At 37.3% G+C, this 25,156-nt stretch overlaps 1 protein-coding gene across 4 annotated transcripts in view; it reads right to left on the reverse strand.

The window, feature by feature from the left end:
* The window catches only part of ARID2 (AT-rich interaction domain 2), a 191,671-nt gene that overhangs the window by 89,775 nt on the left and 76,740 nt on the right, over positions 1-25,156 (reverse strand). For 3 of the 4 annotated variants that reach the window (XM_043494343.1, XM_043494338.1, XM_038405654.2), the window contains exons 4-6: positions 4,892-5,025; positions 3,738-3,956; positions 144-211 (exon numbers count right to left, since the gene is read on the reverse strand). In XM_043494343.1, the coding sequence (XP_043350278.1) occupies positions 144-211; positions 3,738-3,956; positions 4,892-5,025 (421 nt within the window). The remainder of the gene's footprint in view (positions 1-143; positions 212-3,737; positions 3,957-4,891; positions 5,026-25,156) is intronic. The other variant, XM_043494347.1, reaches the window with a different exon arrangement.

Here is a 25,156-nt window from a genome sequence, read left to right on the forward strand (position 1 = left end):
ATTTTCTTGAAAGCAATAAACTGGAAAGTAGTTCAAAGTCACATTCTGGTACAACTTATGTGGAAACCATTTTGATGCTTTAAGAGACAGACTTTGCTACTGGCAGTGCACAGTTAAAAACAGTTTCATAATTTCAAAATTACCTTAACAAAATCTCTATCAGTTTTCTCCTTCCATTCGTCTCCAAATACAGTAGAAAATGATCCTAAAGCTTTAAGCATAAAAAAAAACATTAGTAAAAATGAGCTGAATATTTTCATTTGATTTTCTACCAATTGACAATGGAAATAAAGATTCAACAATACTACAAACCACTCAGAAGTTTTCTTTTTTCTTAGAGTAATTTTGCAGTAAGATATACTAAACCACTGTAATCGCTATTGCAAAACACTCAACTGACTGCTGTTGCAGTACTACAGTTTATTAAGGCATAAGAAAATATTTGAATGGTCTAAACTTTGTGTACCCTTGCCTTATACCTTAAAGAGCCATGACGTGCTTTTCTAGAATTTTTTTGACAAAAGTACGAAGTGGTTTCTTAGTTTTAAATCTCATGTCAGCAACTAGTTTTTGCTTGTAAATGGTAAAAAGTAAAGATGTTCCCAGCTGTTTAGCATGGTACCTAGGCAAAACTTCTCTTGAAACTTTCAAGAAGCCAACTCAAAGGCTAGACAACACTACCACTTACTATAATATTAGTATTTTACATGGAAGCTTTATGGTAATTCCTGGCTGCTTTGGGGGAACCAGCAAGTAATATTACATCAATGTTTCTGGCCTATCACTCCTTGAAAGCAGCAAAGAGTAGTTCACAGGATTTCCCTTGACAGGAAAATAACTGTTTTGCATCTTGGAAGTCTGCGATTAGTGTCAATATGAAGCTGTATAAAACAGTATGTGGTTCACAGTATATTTTTATTGTGAAAAATTGTTACAATTTTCAGCTGAAAATTATGAAGCAGCACTTGACATCTTATAGAATCCAAGACCAAGGCTTCTACAGCATTTGGCATGCAAGGCCTAATTAAATATTTTGAGGATACAAACAAGTTCTTTAAAACAATTCTACTGATAAGATGGGAAACAAGGTTTTGTATTCCCATCATGTTCATAGGTTACATAACATAACTTGAACTTAAAATGAAACACTAATGTTAAAAAACTGAGACAGTACTCCTGAAAGAGAAAGGCTATCCTAACACATGCAAGATAAGAGTTATCTTTTAAACTGGAATAAATCCTAAGAGGTTAACAAAATTGAAAAAATATAACTAGAAATGTTACATCACAAAAAAGAGAATTAACACAATTCACAAACTACGATGAAAACTATATATATGCTTAAATATTACTCTGATTAATAATAAACCTTGCACTAGAGCCACGAAATCTTCCAAAATCTCATAACTTTAGATAAAATTCACCAGCTATCACTTACATTGGAAATTGTTGTCACTAAATTAAAATTAAAATATTTGTACAGAAATTTTAAATAGTTACCAACTTCTCATATTCAATCACTAAATCTAACAAATTCACCATTATTGTGCTGTGATAGTGCACAAATGCCACATTCAGGCTTTGAGCCCCATTTTTCAAGGTGCTGTAAAAACACACACAAAAACCAGAATCTTTGCACCAATGAGTTTACAATCTAAAATGACAAAAAGATACGCAGACTTAAAATGATTCTTCAGAAATACCAAAATATTCCATCTCTGATCTGTCAGTGAGTAACAGATTACAGGATGGACTGGAGAAGCAGATACTCTTGTCTCAGGTGATCCGCATTAAGAGAGTTGGAACCTGAACAGATTTGGTAATGGCCAGTTGCAACAACTCGAGAAAATAAGTATTCCCTCACTACATGGGTAGGGAAATAGGACACATCTATCTTTTGCATTGATCGGACCCTCACTGCTGGATTTATTAGACAGTAGGTGAAAGTAAAATCCTAGTGGAAGAAAAGAATATGTCTATTACAAATTTGCCTCTCTCCAGTACCAAAGATTATTAATTTGCTATTGTTAGCGATGGCCTAGAACTTTACCTCAAATACTTCTCAGCCGAGAAAGACCATAACAGAAAGAACAGCTAGTACAGGACACCTATGAAACAACCATATGTAAACACAGGTTTGACCTTCAAAAGTTAACAATGGAGGACTAGCCCTGACTATCCAAGAAGGCATGAAACAAAAGAACATTCAAACCTTGCTGAAGCATCTTTCTCATTTCTGTAAAAGCTACTTTGAAGAAGTAATTGTCCTGACTCTCAGCAGAGTGACCATTCAAATTCAGAATCTAAGGATGGGCCTCTTGGAAGGACTAATTAGGGGACTAAAATTAACTTTAGCCACTCTTTAAACATTCCTTCCACTTGGGAGTCCTTGTGACTGGTCCAGATGCAAACAATGTATTGATCTGATCAAATGTGAGGAACATCCTATTAAGAAAAAACACAGCAAAAGGAGAGGCACAAAACCCAAAAAATCTGAAAGAGAAATTAGACCAGCACCAATATATTATTGACATGAAAAACTTTGAACGTACGACATATGATTAAGGAAATAAAAAAGTTTATAATATTTTTAAAAATGAGTATGTAATGTGTCTCACATATACTCTTCCCCACAAATGAAGGAAAACAAGTAAAAAGATAGTAATTTTGATGCATTATTTTGCAAGAATATGTATATGCACGCATGCGTGCGTGCGTGCATGTGCGCGCACACACAGAGTATCTATTATTAGGGGGATCTTAAAATATTCTTTTGCTAAAGAATGCTCATTTGATGATTTATGTAGACAAAATTAACTTTGGAAAACATTACTCCCTCTTGTTAGAGAAGTTTTGTACAGAACAAAAATTAAAATAGTGAATGATTCCTTTTTTCCGTAAGATAGGAGTTACATTTTATCCTATTGTCATTCAGTGAGATTACAGGATGGTTTGGTCATATATTTGCTTACAAAAGGACATAAAGCAAGGAACAAGAAGGGCTAGCAGCCAACACACTGGTCAATCCACCCAGGACAAATAATTCAGTATTGAAATAGTTTTGTGAAATACAACTTCTTAAAATACTAAAAATGCAAGCAGGCCAATTACATACTTCTTAAATCCAGATTGAGATCATTTTAATGATATTGAGGTCTGATTTCTAAATGATTTCACTGTCATTAGGAACTAAAATAAATCTTTTTGTATCAGAATACAAACTCAATGTGTCATTTTTATGAGATGCTTCTTTCTATTTTTAATATGTAATTTACATTAAAATGCACATCTTTTAAAAATCTGCAAAGTCCTATGTATTTCATCAGGAAAACAAACACACACACAAGTCCGGACATCAGAGGCTAAATGGAAATCTAATGCTAAAAATGTATCACTTAACTCAAGTAATTTTAAAATACCACTGAAAACCCAATTCTTAAGTTTCACTAAATTAAACTGTTAAATGATAAAGTCTCTAAAACATATATATGTTCGCTGAATAAAAAGGTAATTTTCATATTCAAAGCCTGATGTGAAGCACAAATTATGAAATAATTAAAAAAGAAAAAACTAAGTATCAAGTTAATTTCTCTTCAGTAAATTATTTAAAATTTACTATAAATGAAGAATGATGATTATTAAAAAAAGAAAGAAGCTAAAAAATATATTTGCACCTTTTCTGCTCAGGTATTAAAAATGTTATACACAGTAAAAATAGAATTCAATTTAAAACTTACTGTCATCAAACACACCAGCATTAGCGAGCAGTAGAGTGATGATTTTAGGGTCCTTTTCAAGCTGCATGACATGCTTGCTTTCATTTGACAGAAGAGTGCACACATTAATAGCAAAGTCCACTTCATTTGGGAGTCCAGATAACAGTGAAAGCACCAATTTATTATAGTCATTTGGCGAATTAAAGTCCATAGACAGCCCATAGCTTTGACGAAGATAATCTAACCAAGAAAAAAAAAAAGTGAGAACAATGTTTCTGCAGACAAACTAATAAATAGAATATTCTGGCTGACGTAACTAAAATATTAATAATTCTTGGCATTAAATCAACTTTTCCAACATTTCATTTGTTTTTTCCATCTTCTTTTGGTCCCGAACATTGAAACCATTCCCATTGGATGTGGATCTTGCCAGTTAGTTATTCGTTTCAGAATGAAACACTGCAATATATTCTCTACTAGAGAAGAACCTTGAAAACCACTCAAACTTCTGCTAGGACAGAATGCAGTCCAGTTATTTAGAGATACAACATTATTTATTTGTATTGTAACACCTAAGACCCCAGGGCCTAACTGTACGAGGTGCTGTACAATACAGAACAAAAAAAAGACAGTCCCGGCCCCAAAGAGCTTACAATCTAAGTGGACTGTATTGGCATCAAATTTGTGTCTGTGTTCCAATCAAGATTTGCATTTTGATCTGAAGAGCCGCATATGGTATGGATTCTTTGGCTACATTATGGACCACCTGGCTCCTCAAGTTGTAACCCAGAAACTGAGATCAGAAGAACCCAGATTTAAACATCTGTGAGCTGCAGGGAGACCACTATTGATGAAAACTCTGAAATTTGCTCCTTTACTTGGCCCAATAGATCCTGAGTTTATTGATTTTCAAAGAATATCACTTCAAGGTCTATCTGTTTACCCAAACTCTGGAGGCACTAGGGTTATTTATGGATTTGGAGGTTTTCTTGTTTTTTTTGTTTTGTTTTTTGGGTAACAGGAGAAAATATTTTATGTTAGATAATGATATGACTGACATAAAGTGTTGATGTTTTTTTAATAACACTGTAAATGCATTTAAGGACTGTCCCAGTTAAAACATGGAAAATTAAAATAAATATCACAACAATCTTTTTCTCAAAAATGTAATTTACCTGACACACTGTGTTGCTGGTAATTGTAGGAAGATGGAATTGCACCTATAGGAAGCTGTGGCTTTGGATTGCCTGGTTGTACCTCATCATCATCCTCCCCAAAATGATGTACTTTTTCGTATTTTTCTAAATAGCTGAAATTAAGAAAGCAAAGATTTTTAATATTTACCAACTAACTCCCCTGTCCTCTAAGAATTGAACTGCTGAAGGAAACAGCAGCAACTGTAGAAAAAGAGGTTTAGTGAAAGCAACAGTTAAACTGTGGTATATAATATAAAACCATGAATCAGACTGACAAAAGGTGATACAGCTGGATAAGTGGAATCATGATTTAGATAAGAAATTTGTTTATATTTGCCAATAATACTCCTTGGCTAAAAGTTATAGTGTAACTAGCCACCTTGTAACTAAGCCCATTTTGTTTTTCTGTGGATCAGTTTTTGCTTTTGTCACCTGACATATTTTTGTATGTGCTTTTATTACCTGCAGGTACAAATACTTACAAATTACTACAAGAAATGTCATCAGAAATATTTTGCATAGTTTACCATTAGAAGCATAATATGGAGAAGAGTAGGCAACACAGACATAATCAACAGGCTACATGCATCCAATGAAGTGAGATGTAGCTCACAAAAGCTTATGCTCAAATAAATTTGTTAGTCTCTAAGGTGCCACAAGTCGTCCTTTTCTTTTTGAGGTTAAAAGTAGTGGTTCATAAAAAAAATACTAGGAATATAAATATACTAAACACAACATGTGGACACTGAAAAGGCTATGTCAAAAGGGATAGGAAAACAGAAACCATACACACTAATGGCTGGACACATCAAACTGGTGGTAACAAGGCACACTGTTAATGCGTAACTTATTATGTACAATAACTCCTTGCTTAACATGGTAGTTATGTTCTTGAAAAATGCGACTTTAAGCAAAACTATGTTAAGCAAATCTAATTTCCCCATAAGAATTAATGTAAATAGGGGAAGGGGTTAGGTTCCAGGGAAATTTTTTTCTCCAGACAAAAGACATTAAAAAAGCATTTTCATAAAGAGACAGTAGAGTTTGTGTGTTTGATGGGAAGAGGCGGTGGGGAGGGGGATGTGGGGCCATGGGGGAAGGGGTGGAGTAGCAGGCGGGCCTGGAGCAGAGCCAGGGGTTGAACACCCCCCAAGCACTTTGGAAACAACAGCAAGAGGAGCAGCCGGACTATCCATCCTCTTTCTCCCTTTGACTCCAAAACCTCAACCAAGCTTCACAATCATCATTGCTGAGTACAGTATTAAATTGTTTGTTTAAAATTTGCGGATACCTAAAAAATTTAGAATGGAGGTGTGGACCCCTTTGGAAATTCAACCTGTCATTTGCAAACCCCTGCTACAGAAGTCTTAAACTGAAAACTGACTGAACAGAATCAGCTATAAATGTTGCACATGCTCGGCACAGCATTTGACACAGCGAGAGAAAGAGCGCTAAACTGTGGGCTTCTATGGTAATGACAACACTTCTGAGTTTTGACCTGCAGGTGGGGGTATGCAAATACTTTTGATTGATCAGAAAAACTGAATGCCTTTTCTGGGATCTGAAACTTTATTTTGATAGTCACTTTTCATGGACCCCTTAGACAGTCTGTGAACCAGATGAAAATCACTGGCCTAGTTTTAAGCACATGACTATTTTCATTGACTTTAATGGGACTATTCCCATGCTTAGAATTAAAACGATGCTTAAATTCTTGCTGAATCAGAGCCCAAAAGTCACAAACATATCTTTAAATTTCAACCAAATATAATTTTCATAATAAAAAGCTTTATTAAAGGTTGAAGTTAATCTCATAAGAGGAAGAAAATTAAGAGTTAAAAAGGGTTGTGAGTAGGTGTTGCACAAAACAATTATGATTAATCAGATGTACAGTACTTTGAACACATAAAGCACTATGTAAATGATAAGTATTATTAGATGACCCACTGCTGGGAAACCATCTTTATTACATAGGCTCCATATGGTGAGTTAAGGACCTAGCAGAAATCTTAACTATAACACTTTGCTTTTGCTGATTAGAATACATTTATATTTAAATACTGTTGCTTCTATATTTCTTCAAAATAAAGATCCTCACTGATGCTATTTATCTTTTCATTTAATGTCTTAAAAAGAGCAGACCCCCAAAATTAGGAGTAACTGAATTTTCTTTCCACTTTATGTCAAAAGTCAACATTTCCCTTCCCACAATCTTTAGGACTTAAATGTTCAGTTCTTCCCTTTCAGCTCATTTTCCTTCCGCTTCTCACTTCTTTCCCTGCCCTTGAGCCTTTTAAATCAAAATTTCAACCAAATGCTATTTATAGCTTACATATGTCAAGAGGTGCTTTTTAGCATGTGCATTTTCAGCAGCATGGCTCTGAGCAAAATGAAAAAATGACTGCAACTCCTTTTTAAATAACTTCACTCTTTGCTGGAGTGATGGGACATTTAAAAAGACTAATACTTTACAAAAATCCACACAATTACATACTTTTTCAGGGTTTTTTTTGGTAAAAAACAATAAAAGGAAAGGAGATGCAACAAAACAGAAGCTTTATTTTTCTTTATGATCAGCCACCATCAAAGTTTATTACTCCAATCACTTCCATTCCCTAGCAATGAGTTGTTATGCATCTTATACTGAATGTTGCATCGCTGGATGCATCAGGCAGGAAGAACACAAAGATTGGAAGTGACATTTTTTGTTTTCCAAGGCCTTGTTCACTTTACAACTTTTAAACAATTTTCTGGTCATCTTTTTTAAATAGTTAATGCATTTTTTAAAGAGAATGTAACAACCAAGTCAAAGAACCATGTGCAAACCCTGCACAAGAGGTAGCCTTGAACAACGTGTGGGTTCAAATGGTCTAAAAGTAGCGGGGAGAGATGTACTGAATAACTATGCAAATTGGTCTTCCAGTAATACAAAAATTAACAGCATGGCATCAATAAATGAATGCAAAGTGGTTACTTCTAAATAAACAGTGAGATTTGGTACGTTCATTGCCGAGTGTACAAGGCTAAAAAAGAGCACAAAGCTGTACTAGAATGGTTGACTTCAGACTGGCAGACAGGAAACAGTGTGACGAATCATGGGATACTTGTCCCATAATGCCACACATTCCAAAATATATCTGAACTGGTTTTCCAGAGGAACTATTTAGATTCTCCAACATGACTTTAAAACAAGGCTTGAGATGAATGAGATAGAGTATTAACTTCCAAATGTGAAAGCTAGGAATTCATGCTTTCATATGATCTGAAAAAAACCCTCATCTGGAAACCCTCATTTCTAGCTCTGGGGTTTTGCAAGATATGTAAACTTAGATTATGTTCCAACTACCATCTTCTTTGAATCCAGAAATGATTTAGTGACCTCTAGCTGAAGAACCATTGGAGTTAGACACCAGTGCTTTATTTCATCTGCCAGTGAAAATTCCCAGGTTTCTGAGTTAGAGATTAGTATTTTATATTCAGATTAGGGCTGTCGAGATTAAAAAAAAATTAATTGTGATTAATCGCACTGTTAAACAATAATAGAATACAATTTATTTAAATATTTTTGGATGTTTAATACATTTTCAAATATATTAATTTCAATTACAACACAGAATACAAAGTGTACAGTGCTCACTTTATATTTATTACAAATATTTGCACTGTAAAAAACAAAAAAATTGTATTTTTCAATTCAGCTCAACAAGTATTATAGTGCAATCTCTTTATCATGAAAGTTGAACTTACAAATGTAGAATTATGTAAAAAAACCCCGCATTTAAAAATAAAACAATGTAAAACTTTAGAGTCTACAAATCCACTCAGTCCTACTTCTTGGTCACTCAGTCACTCAGACAAACAAGGTTGGTTACAATTTGCAGGAGATAATGCTGCCTGCTTCTTGTTTACAATGTCACCTGAAAGTGAGAACAGGCATTTGCATGGCACTGTTGTAGCTGGCTTTGCAAGATATTTACATGCCAGAGGCATTAAAGATTCATATGTCCCTTCATGCTTCAACCACCATTCCAGAGGACATGAGTCCATGATGATGATGATGTGTTCTGCTTGTTAACAATCCAAAGCAGTGCGGACCGATGCATGTTCATTTTCATCCTCTGAGTATGATGTCACCAGCAGAAAGTTGATTTTCTTTTTTGGTATTCGGGTTCTGTAGTTTCCACATCGAAGAGTTGCTCTTTTAAGACTTCTGAACACATGCTCCACACCTTGTCCCTCTCAAATTTTGGAAGGCACTTGAGATTCTTAAATCTTGGGTCGAGTGCTGTAACTGTCTTTAGAAATCTCACATCGGTACCTTCTTTGCGTTTTGTCAAATCTGCAGTGAAAGTGTTCTTAAAACGAACAACATGTGTTGAGTCATCATCCGAGACTACTATAACATAAAATATATGACAGAAGGCGGGTTCAATAAAGCCAGAGACATATAATTCTCCCCCCAAGGATTTCAGTCACAAATTTAATTAACGCATTATTTTTTTTAACGAGCGTCGTCAGCATGGAAGCATGTCCTCTAGAATGGTGGCTGAAGCATGAAGGGGCATAGGAATGTTTAGCATATGTGGCATGTTAATACCTCGCAATGCTGGCTACAAAAGTGCCATGTTCTCACTTTCTGATGACATAAATAAGAAGCAGGCAGCATTATTTCCCACAAATGTAAACAAATTTGTTTGTCTTAGTGATTAGCCGAACAAGAAGTAGGACTGAGAGGACTTGTAGGCAATAAAGTTTTGCATTTTTTTGTTTTTGAGTGCAGTTATGTAACAAAAAAAAAAAATCTACATTTGTAAATCGCAGTTTCACAATAAAGAGATTTCACTACAGTACTTATATGAGGTGAATTGAACAATACTATTTCTTTTGTTTATTATTTTTACAGTGCAAATATTTGTAATAAAAATAATAATATAAAGTAGAGTACACTTCGTATTCTGTGTTGTAATTGAAATCAATATATTTGAAAATGTAGAAAAATATCCAAAAATATTTCTTAAGTTTCAATTGGTATTCTACTGTTTAACAGTGCGATTAAATTAATTTTGTTGAGTTAATCGTGTGAGTTAACTGTGATTAATCGATAGCCCTAATTTAGATACATTATTATTGGCTGCTAAAAATCACAAGGGAAAAAACTGCTGCATAGGTGCCTAGCTGGTAAATCAGACTACATTTTTTTTTTAGGGACATTAAGTATTTCCAGCCTCAGGTTCTGGATAAGTTAATAAGCAAATGTCAGTCCTTGGCAACTATTCTAATTTCTTTTTCAATTAAAAAATATTGTTGGGCTCTAACTTTAAAAACCCAAAAGACTAAAAAAATCCAGTGCTATGGAAATTAGATTTCTTACTCAGCTTCATCAAATTCAACTCATCCACTTGCCTCCGAGAGCAAATTAAAAAAAAACAAAAAAACAAAAAGCAAAACAAACAAACAAAAAATAAAATAAAATAAAACCAGGTCAGTAAGTTTGTATTAGTTTTTCCATCATTGTCACAATAAGGGAGAAAGGCTATATTAAAACCTGGCCTGTTAAAGACTGCTTTCACTGCCAATATTGATAGCAAAGGAGACACAAAATCAAGCCCTGATCCTGAAAACTCTTATGCACATGCTGAATTTTACTTCCATAAGGCCTCACACAAAGTGCACTGAAGTCAAGGAAATTTACCCCACTGATTTAGCATCAGGCTCATGAGTAGTCCCAATGGGACTAACCCAGTAATAAAATTAAACCTGTGTTTTCAGGATCGGGGGACGAGACTTAAATTACATTTCCTGATTTTTTGCTGGTTTGCCTCAAAAGCGTAGCACTATTTAAACATTTTTACTATTAAATATAACAATAATATTGCATGGAAGAACATAAAATGCCTATTCAAAAGCCCACCCAGTAATAAGAGTAATGTGGCAGCTGTGACCACAAGTTAAAGACAGAATCTAGGATCTGATAAGGCAACTTAAAGCTACTCTCCCTACTCCTAGGCATAGTCTTCTGTGTTGTGTCTCCTGAGAGGTACAGAACAGAAATTTAGTTTGTTGTCATCCATTTTTCAATTTGGAAGTAGATTAACATCCGTCTGGTCAATAGCAAAAGCCACACAACATACAAAGAGTACTGAAACATGGGAAACTTAAATACCTAATAATTTTTCAAAAGTGACTATGGATTTTTTTGGGTGCACAATCACAGACACCTTTAAAGTTGCCTCATTTTTAGATGACAAGTGCTCAGTACTTTCTGAAAATCAGGTCTCCTTCAAAGGTTTCTCAAGTTGGGCATCCAAAAATGAAGAAACCAAAGTCATTGGTCATTTTTGAAAATTTAAAGCAAAATGTATTATGCAAATTTCTACTTAGACTGAACAGCAGAAATACAAATGATCTTTATTTTATTTTCAAATTATCACTGCAAAAACCTTAATTTTTAATTAGCAACAAAACCTTTAAAAAGTGTACTTTTATTTACAAGACAAATTATACTTCCATATTTCTGAATGAAAAACGTTTGCAACCTGATTTTTAGTTTTATAATGTTATGTTACTAAAATAGGTTATTGTTTTAATTAAAATTATGAGGAAATTAGCTTTATGAAAGTGAGTAATATTTTTGCCTATTTAGACTACATAAAGCAACTTTTTATTTTATCAGAAAGTGTAAATAAAACTTGTGTTAAAAAATTTGAAAAACAGTTAACAGGAAGAAGTCTAGATAGTTTTACCAAGAATGGTGGCCATGAATAGGTATGTACAGTTCTCAAGCTGTGGTCTGTGGTGCTGTGTGAAACTATTTCTCTCACAATACCATATACAACTGTACCTCTCTAGGTTTTTTGTACTACACCCACCAGCTTTTTATCTGAGTAAAACATGTCAGTCTTCAGTCTTCTTGCTATTTGTAGGCCTACTCCAAGACTTTAAGCTTTCCTTTAGATTTTTTTTTGACCAACTAAATCAGGACACGAAAAGTTGATTACATGCCTACTAACCAAGGGCTTATACAACAGATGAGAAAGTCTCAACTAGAGATGTCTAGGCCAACACTAGTGAAAATCCCAGCTTCCTTCCTCTTATCTTTACTTTTAGCTATCAAGAAAAGAAAAAGACTTAAAATTCTTATCAGAGTGCTGCACCCGAGTCCTTCCTGAAACTCTCTTTTTCTTACCAGCTTTTATCTAGCATACGTCTGGAAATATTAAGTAGCACCCTCCCCTTCACCTCTGTTGGAAGAGGGGAGGCGCTCACACTTTCTTTCCCCACCTTCCACTGCTCCCTACTTATTATCCTGTCCCAGCAGCTACCTGATTATCTGGAGGAAAGGGGGAAACTTCTCAGTGAGGTATGGATTTCACACTATTCAGTTTTCTAGCTGCTGTGCATGTGTTGACGGAAGTGGGAATCACTGTATGCCTTTTCTAGCTTCTGAGCCTCATTTTTGAGCCTACTCCCACGTATATGGCTCCAAGTTACTCCCTCGTGAGTAGCCCCAAGTCCTGCCCCTGCTGCTGCTCATAATTTTTCTTAGTAGCAACCGAGTGAAAATGAAGTTTGCTAACATGTAACTGAAGTTCTTTGTCATAAGTCTCTGTATATTCCCACTTGTAGCATATGTACCTTGATCCCACAAGTGGGAACATGCAGAGACCACTTGAAGTGGAACGATTTTTGTCAGTTTCAATGTTGCCCGCATGATTTTGAACAGGAACACTGAAGCTGACCAGACATATTAGTTTTTTTCTGCAATTACTTAATAATGCAATGAAAGGCAGGAGAAGTACGAGAGCAGTCTGTCTGCAGACTCAGGAAGATTGCACTGTCAATTCACATTTAGTTCATACTTAAGTTATTTTATCAACCAAGAAAGGCTAGAAACTTTCTTTTTTCTTAATGAAAGCTTAAATTCTGTAAAAAATTTATGTCTTAGCTCACTTCCTCCAATGTCGCCATGGTCAAAGAAAGTTTCTTGCTATTGGCCATTAGTTTTCAAAATCTGAACGGAACTAAATTTTTTTGCATTCCGCACGTCTGCTTCATGGCTTTGTTGGATGTTTCTGTGGTGAAAATTCATCTCTGATCAAAATTTGCAAACAACATCAAATCTAGAGGAGATAATACACTTGTGGTATGAGAGGAAAGAGTCAAACTTCTATATGACCTTGAGAGAACTTGAGCACTGACAACTACAAAAAACAAGGGAGATTTGGGACTATAGGAAAAACTGTAAGGACTTACACCTATGGATAGGTAATAAACAACACATACACAAAAATGTGGGAGATTAACAAAGTACACGGCTTCATCCATAGTATTAAAAGCTTAATTTACTTCTTGTCTAATTAAAACTAGTCTAGAATTACTTCACCATGAAACCAAGCAGTATAATTACAACAGGGAAGATATGGGATAGAGAGGAAAGATGAGCCATCTAAGGATGTCCACCTGAAGCAGTAGTTCACAATATGAAAATGCTGAAGAACCACAGGAGCACACTAGCTGTAGTTTTATATAGCACCTATCATGGTGATATCACAACTCTGACAGTAGGGTGTAGGTTTAAAACAACTGAATTCTGTATAATTACCGCCTCACAAAAAGATAACCTTGACTTTACTATTCTTCAGTCTTTGTTGACCTGAAATGAAGAACAGCCTATTCTATTACTATCTACAAGTTAAAATTAAAAAGCCACAAACTTTTAACGGTTAATTATCTTTCTGCAGCTCAGGACAGTACAGTGCACTGCTCCTATTTTCCTGACACACTGACAGACAGCAGAGCCACTCATGGCTTTGAAGTTTAATAAGGAACTTGAGAATAACTCTCTCAACGTTGAACTTTCTAAATTGATGTGAAACAAAATACAACCAGGCTTCTATCAGCCAAAGTTCCAAAGGCAAAAATTATTTAGCAATGTGGACCCTGCCAAAGTTTCTTAGGAGAAAAGAGAAAGATCCTTGGTTCTCTTCTCTGATGCAGCTGTATCCTGTCTGATACAAGTTGCTAGACTCCACCTCTACTCCCCACAACACATTCCTTTTAAAGGACCTATCTACACCACCAAACTGAGCCAATGCTGAAAATTGCTGAGCCACTAGTACAGGTAGGTTTCAGAGTAGCAGCCGTGTTAGTCTGTATTCGCAAAAAGAAAAGGAGTACTTGTGGCACCTTAGAGACTAACAAATTTATTTGAGTATAAGCTTTCGTGAGCTGTAGCTCATGAAAGCTTATGCTCAAATAAATTTGTTAGTCTCTAAGGTGCCACAAGTACTCCTTTTCTTAGTACAGGTAGGATTTTGTCAATAGGGCCGAAAATTTTACCCAGTTTGCTAATCTAGGTGGACAATAATGTGCTGTGGGGAACAATTCCCCCGAGCTGGTCCCACCCTGCTACTTTAGAAATTCCTGGAGTCTTGTAGACTGCTTTCTTCCTCCTTCTAGCTGAAAAAATATTCATCCCCCTCCCTGACAACTGCTGTGGTCTACACAATCCATTTTTTTGAGATTTACTCCTCCAATATTTACAACAGACTAGGCATTAGTACTGTATTTTCATCTCTACCAAGAAGTTCACATTTCTGATCCGTCTATTTTTTGTTTCTGCTGTTTTTATTTAAAGTTTAAACAGCCCCAAAACATACTGATCAGGTTTCCTGGCTGTAAAGGAACTGTGGTATTTGGCTCACTAGGAGGCACAGATGAGTGAGTCATCCATGGAACCTGCTGGTATGGCTGCCATAATTTGCCTAGAAAGGAAATTATGCATGATTGATATCTCTGTTTGAATTATGGGGTTAACTGTTAAAGTAAGTGACAACTGGTGAATTATCTTAAAGCTTCTGAGATCTTGAGCCACCTACTCTACAGAATCTCCACAAGAAGCCTGATGCTTACAACAGCAGAGGCTAGAATGGAATAAAAAATTTTAAAGAATTTAATACATCTCTTTCCGATATAAAACAACTCACTGATCTGGCCAGATGCCAGGAAGCAGAGATTCTGCAGGTTTCCAGTAATGTTATAAACTCTAAGAACTTATTTTTTTTAAGTTCCAATTTTTTTTTTGCACTGAAAGATATGGTGCAAATCACAGCATATAGATTATGGCAGAGACGAACACTACCAAAGGCATCCAAACTTAGGGCAGAAAGGCCATACATGCACCTTTTGATGACATTAGCATATCGACTGTCAAGACAAAAACAAGGGAAAGAAGAACACAAAGATCCCAAATGCTAGAATAATCTACCTCAAAGGGGTAATAAATACAGAAAGAGCCCTCAAAGTAGTTCTTGTTGCCAATTTCCACATGATAATAGAGCAAATTCTGCTACTTGTGGAACGAATGTACATCAGAAGGGGAGAGACACAAGATTAATGAGGAAGGAAAGAACGAGAAGTTGGAGGAAACATAGCAATGACAGGAAGGATAAGAGAAGACAGAAGATGTTTACTGCCATGATGGAGACCTCTGAGTGTTCAATAGTAAGCAGATCTTTGACTTGAACATGGATATCTACGATAGTTTGAATTTCCTGATGACTTTTTTAGGCTGCTTGTTAGATGGAGAGAGTGTTTCTTTTTGGTGACATATTTTCCAGGAAAGTGCTGTATTTCTGGTGTGTTGGGTCAGTACCGTCTACCTTTCAACATAAAAAGTTGTCTGCTATGCTGTTGTAGCCATGTAGGTCCAAAGATATTAGAAAGACAAAGTGGGTAAGGTAATATCTTTTATTGAACCCACTTCCGCTTTCAAGTTTACACAGGGGGTCTTCTTCAAAGCTTGTCTCTCTCATCAACAAAAGTTAGTCCAATAAAATATATTACCTCACCCACCTTGTGTCTCCACCAAAAAAGTTGGCTTTTGTTGTTTTGATTTTTAAATTCATGTCTCCCTTTTTGTACAGCAGCTGTAATATAGGTATAAGCTTCATAATTAGGTTGTACATAGGTTGATAAGGATTTGAAGGTAAACATGCAAGTGCTGGAGAAAGAAGGGGAAATTAGTTTTCTTATTTCTAATACTGGTTTCTTCTAGAAGAGATCCACTGTTTTAGACAGATGTCATAACTTCAAAATATTTTTGTCCATGTCAGTGGAATAGAGGCGCAAACCCCCATCTTCCATATTTTTTTTAACCTAAAAGTTCCTCCTGTTGGCATGGTTGCTGAAGCAAATACACCTTCCCCAGGCAAATACTTCAAAAGCTTAGGAGACATACAACTAGAACAATTAGCATTTACAATAGGGTTACAATACAGTTTAAAAGGAAAAAAATAAACACAACTGTTGTGTTGATATAATCAATGTGCCATTTTGGCCCTATTTGGCATTTTCTGTTATCCTGAATTGAAGGAAGACAAAAGAATCCCATGCTAGATTAGCCTACAAGGAATATTACATAAACATAAAGTGGGCCTGTTCAGAGCACTGGATTCATACTAAGGGAAAACAAAATTACAGGAGGCATGCAAACCTTTAAATAGTCGTTAATAAGGATTCTGGGATAGGCATATTATTCGCAAAAAGAAAAGGAGTACTTGTGGCACCTTGGAGACTAACAAATTTATTAGAGCATAAGCTTTCGTGAGCTACAGCTCACTTCATCGGATGTAGCTCACGAAAGCTTATGCTCTAATAAATTTGTTAGTCTCTAAGGTGCCACAAGTACTCCTTTTCTTTTTGCGAATACAGACTAACACGGCTGCTACTCTGAAACCAGGCATATTATTGTAAGATTTTATATGGAGAGATCTATTACACCTTCAATTTGTGAGATTGTTTCTGGGCCACACTAGCTGTATCCATTTAATAAAAGTCATAGAATGATGAGTCCTGCTCCTCTTAATCTTCCTTCCCCAAACCAACACTTTTAGTAAAGTAATGACAGAGAGCATTCTTTTCTGATTTCTTTGTCTGCACTGGCAGTCAGTGAATTTTCAAAATCCACATTCAGGTTGTTGGGCTAGAGCACCTCTTTGCTTCATTCCAGGCATTTATGTAGCATTCTCCATTCTGTTCAGAGAGGTTATGAATCATAAGCAGCAAGGACAGTGGAAATGTAATTCAGGTAATTGCTGTTCACATGACATCTCCACCTCCCCTTCAGTCATCTAAAAACACCACTCTGTTGCTGCTCCAGTGACAGCTGAAGTGTTGCTTATCATCCTGGTCTTGGATTCATCAAGCAAGGCAGCAAAAGGCAGGCAGGATTCTGGGATCTGGATAAGAAATCCTATAATCTTGGGTTCCCAAAAGGGTTAACCCATTCCGAAAAAACACCCACGTACTTTGTGTCAGCAGCAAGGACTGATAGAGAATAGAAGAGCCACCTGGATTTCCCCAAACTGCACTGATACAAAAATATCAGTGTAGGCTGGCAGGCGTGTACACATTAAAAAGAAATCACACACAATTATGTCTGGGAAGAGCTATATGCATGCACTAAAACTGTTTTTGCTTTAATTGCGTGTGAGAATACCCGGTTGCTCCTCAGAGTAGGGACTGTGTTAATTTTTAGTCTTGCCTACACTAGAGAATTATATTATGTGGCTGATCCAATGAAAGTTGCAACAGTGCAATATACCCACACTAGTCATCCTGTTTCAGGTAAACTATTGCCCTACATCTGTACATAATACTCCCTGTAAATGCTGCAACAGCTTTGGATTATGGGAACCTATCCCATAGTTCCTAATATTGCTCTGTGCAGCAAATGCATAACTGAATGAATGTGTCTACAGTTTAAGAAAGTTTGCAATGAACGTATTTTATATTAGAATACATTTAACTAAAAACAACATATATTACAAAAACATCTATACTGCATAAAAAAAAATCTGTTTTAAAATATTTAGGTCATTAACAAATGACAAATGCAACCTTAATTTTGCCACCTTGTGAAGATTCATTATGGTATTGTCTTTAATTACACAATCACATACTATTTTTTCCACAAGAGCCCTGCCTCATACGGTGCACAGGGTGGGACGGTGCTCAGGTTGTTTAACCCGTATAATATGTAAATGTACAAGCACTTATGTTTTTGAATAAGAAATACGAAGATTATTTACAAAATATAAAAATAATCCTGAATTGTATAAATTATCATTCCTACAGTTCAACAATTCAAAACACAGCCAGTGATTAAAATAGATTTTAAAGCTTGGGGAGTTATTTCCATTAAAAATTACTTATTCGTTTTGCCAAATACAAGCATCTACAAGAAACTGCTAACAACTTACAAATATAACAACACATATTAGGGATGCTAAAAATGCTCTAATAAATTTGTTAGTCTCTAAGGTGCCACGAGTACTCCTTTTCTTTTTTTAAAAATGCTTCAGAGATTCTTTTTGCTCAGAAGATTTTTAAAAAAGATTCAAATATTAGTATACTCAATTTCTTGTGTGCTTTGACCATCACAAATATAATTACCAAGTGCTAAGAATGTATTTATGTGGTCATGCATCTATGTGTATGAAGACCTGTTAGCCCAAGTGTATTTCTAGAATTTAAACGGAAGTTGTATATGGCTGCCAATAGTTTATAAACTTTTAGTCTTTTCCCTTAAATTGTACATTTCCAAAACAAATCCTGATCCAAACAGTTAATTCCATACATATCAAATACTAAATTAAGTATAAAAAAACATTTTAATATGTTTCAAAGTAGATAAATCTGAAATAGGTATTAACTATAATTTACTAATTAGTCCTCATTTGTCTCTTCTGAATATTGTAAACATTCAAATTATAATACTAAAAGCTTTTAAAAGCAAAGAAAAAATCCATATGACTACAGTGCAAGCTTTCCTATTATGTTCTGTTGATGACATGAGCCTGGAGGGTTACCCTCACTACAGGAGTCAGTTTCTACAGTAGCTCAGTCCTAGGCCTCTCCTACATTTAAACTAAAAAATATACTAAGTAGTATAAATTATGGAGGTGATTATTTGTTGTCTTTAGTTCATAACTATTTTTTAACATGTAAATAGACAGAGATAAGTTTCCCAGTAGGGAAAACAAAAAACAAAACCAGAACTTTCCTTGTGCATTTTCAAGGGCCTCATTCAAAATGATCAGAAAAACTATTCCAACTATAAATAGCATGGTTTCATGAAAAAATTGAATAATTTAGCTTTTCTTCTTACATGCCATCATAAGAAAATTACTTAACAAGCATATTTACAGATAAAAGGTGAAATGACAAGCTTTCCACGTACCAAGAACTGCTCACATTTCTTTGTTTCTTCTGCCATAATTGTCAACATCACAAATACCTAAAGCAGTGCAGGAAGCCATATTCATACATGTTTTAGGGGTCAGAAATAGGTTCCTCATACAGGCCCCAGTTCAGCAAGATATTTTAAACATGAGCACAGTCCTACGGAAGTCAAAATACTTTAGTAGTCCCACTAAAGTTACATGCTTAAAATTAGACACATGGTTGAAGTACTTTGGTGAATTGGGTTCTGCCTTAATTCTGAGACATGAAGTTTTTCTATTTCAATTTTTTTATGATTATATATTTGGGTTGTACTACAACAATGAAAAGGAAAATGGCTATATTCACTTTAAACTTTTGCAGTAGCTAAAGCTATTGTTAAAATTATATTGCCTCTTCCATTATAATTCCAGTTTTACATAATCATAAAACCTCTCTCTGAAATTCTCCCTCCGAAATTAAAATTTCCATGCTTTGCTTCGACTCAGAGTTTAATTATGTGGTAAAATCTGAATTGAAGTCAGACAGTCATTTTTCAGTTAGCGGCTGATGGAGGGAAAAAACAGACAAAACTGCCCCATGCACCGCTTTGCGCACTGGAAAAAGATCTGCAGCATACAAAGTGTTTATACTGTATGTTGTGTCTGTGAAAGAGGCAAAGAAATCCCTGTCTACATAAGTACATAAATAAGCATAAGTCTCACAGAGGATCTCTTCAGGTATGGACAACCTGGTGACTCCATTCAGCCTCCAATTAGACAGTGTTGAGAGTTTCTCATCATGCAGTGTTTTCATTTTACTTTGTGGATAAAAATCTCTCCAATTTGGACTGAACTGTCTCTCTGTCAATGGAAACAGAGAAATGGCCTGAAAGGACAAAGATTTGCTCCTCTTCATCTGAGTTTTTGACCAGTCTCACTCAGAGAGGCTTTATACAAGCTCTTTAAAGAGATATATACATCACTACCATATGTATAAATTTCATGATATAAAAGTGGAATATGTTGAAAGAGTTTGGGCCAGATGCTCAGCTGGTATAAATCAGCATAAATTCACCCTTTAATGGAGTATGTCAATATACGCCAACCGAAGATCTGACTCCTTGTGCTGTGTTATGACTTACAGTTGTTTTTGACAACTCAGAAAGGACACAAGACGCAACTATAAAAGCCACAGAATATCTTAAAATAAATTATGATAAGCAGTCATTTCATCACTTTAATGCTTAGAAATTTAGTTACAATGTTCTTATGTCATTCGTATAAGGGTTATGTTGAATTCACCAAACCAATCTTAATTATAATAATCATTTGCATAGATTAATCTCTTACATTAATGAAGGAGAAATGTATGGTTAGGGGTTTTTTTGCCTCAAATGAGCTCTATAGCTCTTTGCTTGTAAAAGCACATTATTTCATAGCAGAGATAGTTACGTGCTCTACTGCTTAAACTTTTAAACACAAAAGCATTTACCTGGCTGAACTATGAGGAAGTTCTGCTCACATAAAACGTTAAGGACTTGAATAAGATCAGAACCTACTCCTGGCTCCCAGGCGCCTCAGAATCCTTGGGCTGCCTAGCTACTTTAGTTCTTGCTATCTCACAAGCTAACAGGAAAGGAAGAATTTAGGAATGCTGTTGTGTTGTGAAAGCTGGTGGATAGTCAGGCAGTAGGCTCAGGGACCCTGTGGAATTTAGCTCCAGACAGCACTAGGAACTAGGGGTAGCAATGATCCAGTTGGATTCTTAGAAGTTGTTAGGTGCTAAGAGACTTGTTTAAATCTCTGCAAGGCATCTCTGCAGACAATGATAAGTCAATAAAAACAAACACTCCAAAAAACTATTACTTCAAAACCAATTTTCCAATAAACTACTATGTACAAGTATGTTTATGAAATCTACATATGTGAATTTGTGCGTTTATAAACTTTGATACACGAGGGAAAACAGGCTGAAAAATAATTACACTTTCAAAACTTTAAAAACTCAAAAGTGACCAAGATAGATACTACCTTTGAAACTAGCAAAAATTATCCTAATATTCCATAGTGACCAAAAGTTTCATAGGTATAAATTTTAATACGACCAAGTTATGGATTAGCATCAAAGAAGTTACTCACTTTGTGCAGTAACGATGGTTCTTTGAGATGTGTCTCTCTATGGCTGCACCACTGTAGGTGCATCCCTGCACAGCTGATCGGAGAACATCAGTAGCAGCGTCCACTGGTCCCGCACATGCACTGAAGCTTGTACCCCCCTTGGAGGGTTGGGACTTCAGAGTCAGGTTTGTCACAGATGGAATCAGAGGCAGAGTACCCGGTGATTGCATAACATTCTACAAAGGTGTGGACTGACGCCCAGTTGCAACTCTGCAGATCTCTGTGATGGGGACATCCTTGAGGAAGGCAACAGATAAGAAGATCGATCTCATGGAATGTATATGGACTGAGTCTGAATTTGGTAGCACTGTCTGATGCAATTCAAGACCCACTTGGATAGTCTTTGGGATGATATTGCTGAGCCCTTACATCTTTCCACCATAGAGAGAAATAGTCTAAGGGACTTCCTGAATGCCTTTGTCCTATCCAGGTAGAATACAAGGGCTCTCCTAACGTCTAGGGTATGCAGAATGGCCTCCCTATTGTCTTGGTGAGGCTTGGCTTGGAAGGCGGGAAGGTGAATAGACTGATTCATGTGAAACGAGGAGGTCACTTTAGAGATGAGCCTTGGATGCAGCCTAAGTGTAAACTTGTCAGGGAAGAATACTGTGTAGGGGGGATGCACCATCAGAACTGATATTTCCCTTATTCTTCTAGCTGAGATAATTGCAACCAGAAAGATAATTTTCATCAATAGGTACGTTAGCGAACAGGTGGCCATAGGTTTGAAGGGTGGTCTAATCAGCCCTTTCAACACTAAGCTTAGATCCCACAAGGGGGTAGGAAGTTGAGGTTGAGTGAAGAGGTTTGTTATTCCCTTAAGTAACCTTTTAGTGGTTTGGTATGCAAGAACTGAGTACCCCTCTACTGATTGGTGAAATGCTATAATAGCTGCTGGGTGGACACTAACAGATCTCAGAGATAACCCTGATTTTTAAAGGATCAAGGAATATTCCAGAATGTGTGGAAGAGTTGCCGACACTGGTGAGATTTGTTGGGATGTGCACCAAATCTGGAACCTGAACCATTTCTGCCAGTAAGTAAGTCGTGTAGACTTTCTACTGTGTAGTAGAACCTCTTGCACTTCCTTTGAGCATGAGCTTTCTAGGTGTTGGAACCACATAGGAGGATGCTTTAAGTTGAAGTATCCCCAAGTTGATGCTTTGTCCTGAGAGAGAAGGTGTGGAGTGGCCGGAATGGAGATCAGTGGGCACATCGTGAACTGCATCAGATAAGGTCTTTCTCGGTCACGTGGCAGCAATCTAAATTACATAAGCTCTGTCCCTCTTTATCTTTAGCAGCACCTTCAGCAGAAGAGGAAATGGAAGGAAGGCGGTGTGGTCCCGCACATGCACTGAATCTTCTTGTGCTGCACCACGAGGCTAGCCAGCACACGGGGGCTAACCATCTTCAGTTCCTTATCTACAGAGAGTCATAGAGAACTCTGAAGTAGAGGGGAGGAGGGCAGGAAGTGGAGCACCCATAGGGACACGCATCTCAAAGAACCATCATTACGGCACCAGGTGAGTAACTTCTTTTTCTTCTTTGAACAGTATCCCTATGGTTGCTTCACTGTAGGTGACTCCTGCGCAGTACCCCCCTTGGAGGGCTGGGACTTCAGAGTCAGGTTTGTCACAGATGGAATCGGAGGCCCTTGTCCCACAGGAGAAGGAGAGCATCGCCCAGAGAGGGCTGTCCAGTCCCCGCCCTGGAACAGTAATGTGGACACTTCTTGTTCTGGTAAGTGGTGAATAGGTCAGTGCATGGTATCCCCCACCCTGTGAACAAGTCGTGAAGTACCAACGAGTACATTTCCACTCGTGGTCATGTGGAAAAGTACGACTGAGCTTGTCTGCTACCACGTTCTGTGTGCCCAGGAAGTAAGCCGCAAATAAGGGGACGTTGTGAGAGATGCACCATTTCCATTCCTGTGCATAGAAAGGACCATCTGGCTCCTCCCTGGTGGCTGATATAATACATGCAGGCTATGTTGTCCGTCAGGGCTTTTATATGTGATCCCATTATCAGCAGTAAGAAATTGGCACAGGAATTCCTGAATGCTCTAAGCTCGAGGAGATTGATGTGCAGGGAGATCTCCACAGGTGACCATTTGCCTTGCACTGTAAGACCATTTAAAATGCGTGCCCCATCCTATGATGGATGCATCTGTGGTAAGGAGTGACTAAGATGGCGCCTGTAAGAAGGGGATCCCTTTGCATGCATTGGCTGGGTACTTCCACCAGTCCAGGGAGTTCTTGATCCTGGTAGGCAGTGACAGGGGTTTGTCCAGACTGTTCCTTTTGGTCTATAAACTGAGCTGAACCACAGCTGTAGGCATCGCATGTGAAGTCTGGCATGCGGAATCACCACCTTGCTGGCTGCCATACGCCCGAGGAGCTGGGGGAAGATTTTGGCTTGCACTTGAGGGCTGCATTGAGTTGTGTCTATGAGTGATACAAGGGCTAGAAACCGTTCCTGAAGTAGGAAGGCTTTGGCCTATAGTGCATGTAGGCCGAACCCTATGAATTCTAGGCGTTGCACTGGTGTAAACTGATCTGCAGTCCCAGCTCCATGAACAAGCGTATAGTGTCTTTGGTTGCTCAATGAGCCTCCTGAAGTGACTAGGCTCTGAGGAGATAATCGTCCAGGTAAGCGTCAATCATTATCTCTTCAGATCATAGATGGGTGGCCACCACTGACAGAACTTTGGAAAAATATTCTTGGGGCTGATGAAAGTCCAAATGGGAGGACTCCATTAGTAGTGGTCATGCCCCAGAATAAACCTTAGGAAACGTCTGTGAGCCAGTAGTATGGAGATGTGAAAGTAGGCATCTTGTAGGTCGAGGGCCGAAAACCAGTCTCCCAGTTCCAGTAATGGAATGGAATGGTTGTTGATAGGGTAACCATCTTGAATTTTTGAGCTTTGACGAACTTGTTGAGAGCTTTGAGGTCCAGGATAGGTCTCCAACCTCCATTCCCTTTGGGTATTAGGAAGGAATGAGAGTAAAACCCCTTTCCTCGTAGATGTTGAGGTACTGGTTCTAGGACTTCCCACTGCAGGAATCAATCTATCTATCTTCTGCTATAGTAGACTCTTGTGAGAAGTGCCCCTGAAGAGGGAAGGGTGTTGTGGAGGGGGAGGTGAAGTGGATGGAATACCCAGATCTAGGACCCATCTGGTCAATGCTATGCACTCCCAGGCACTGCAGAACACTGCCAAACAATGGTCAAATGGGTGCGTAGTCACAGGTAGTAGTGGGGAGTGGTCTTACGGCGCCTCGACCTGCCCATCCAAAATAATGCCTAGGGGCAGGTGGTTGGGTTGAGGACTAGGAACCAGAAGGCTTTTGTTTTGAGAACCTTCCCTTTTTCTTCTGGAGCTCATAGTGCCACTGTGATGGGAAATGGGATGAATAAGGCCTCTGTTGGTATTGAGGGCTAAAGGGTCCTGAGAGTGGCCCTCCAATTCTTCAAGGAACAGAGAAAGGCATCAGTCTTTTCAGCGAAGAGCTTCATCCCTTCAAAGATGAAGGGTCTGCACCTCCTACGGGAAACCCAACAGATAAAGCCATGATACCTGTCTCATCACTACAGCTGTGGAGATAGTCCTGGCCGACCTAGCAGCAGTGTCAAGGGCCGACTGCAAAGCTATTTTTCCACCAGTTGCCCTTCCTGGATGATGGCCTTGAAGGAATCCTGGGAGATCTCTGGCAATTTATCAATAAAATCTTGTAGTTTATTGTAATTTGTGTAGTCATATTTCACCGTGAGCACCTGGTAATTGGCAATTCAAAACCAAGGTGGCTGAGGAATATGCCTTCCTACCGAAGAGATCAAGATG

This window comes from Dermochelys coriacea, chromosome 1, assembly GCF_009764565.3.
Source record: "Dermochelys coriacea isolate rDerCor1 chromosome 1, rDerCor1.pri.v4, whole genome shotgun sequence".
Classification (NCBI taxonomy): domain Eukaryota; kingdom Metazoa; phylum Chordata; order Testudines; family Dermochelyidae; genus Dermochelys; species Dermochelys coriacea.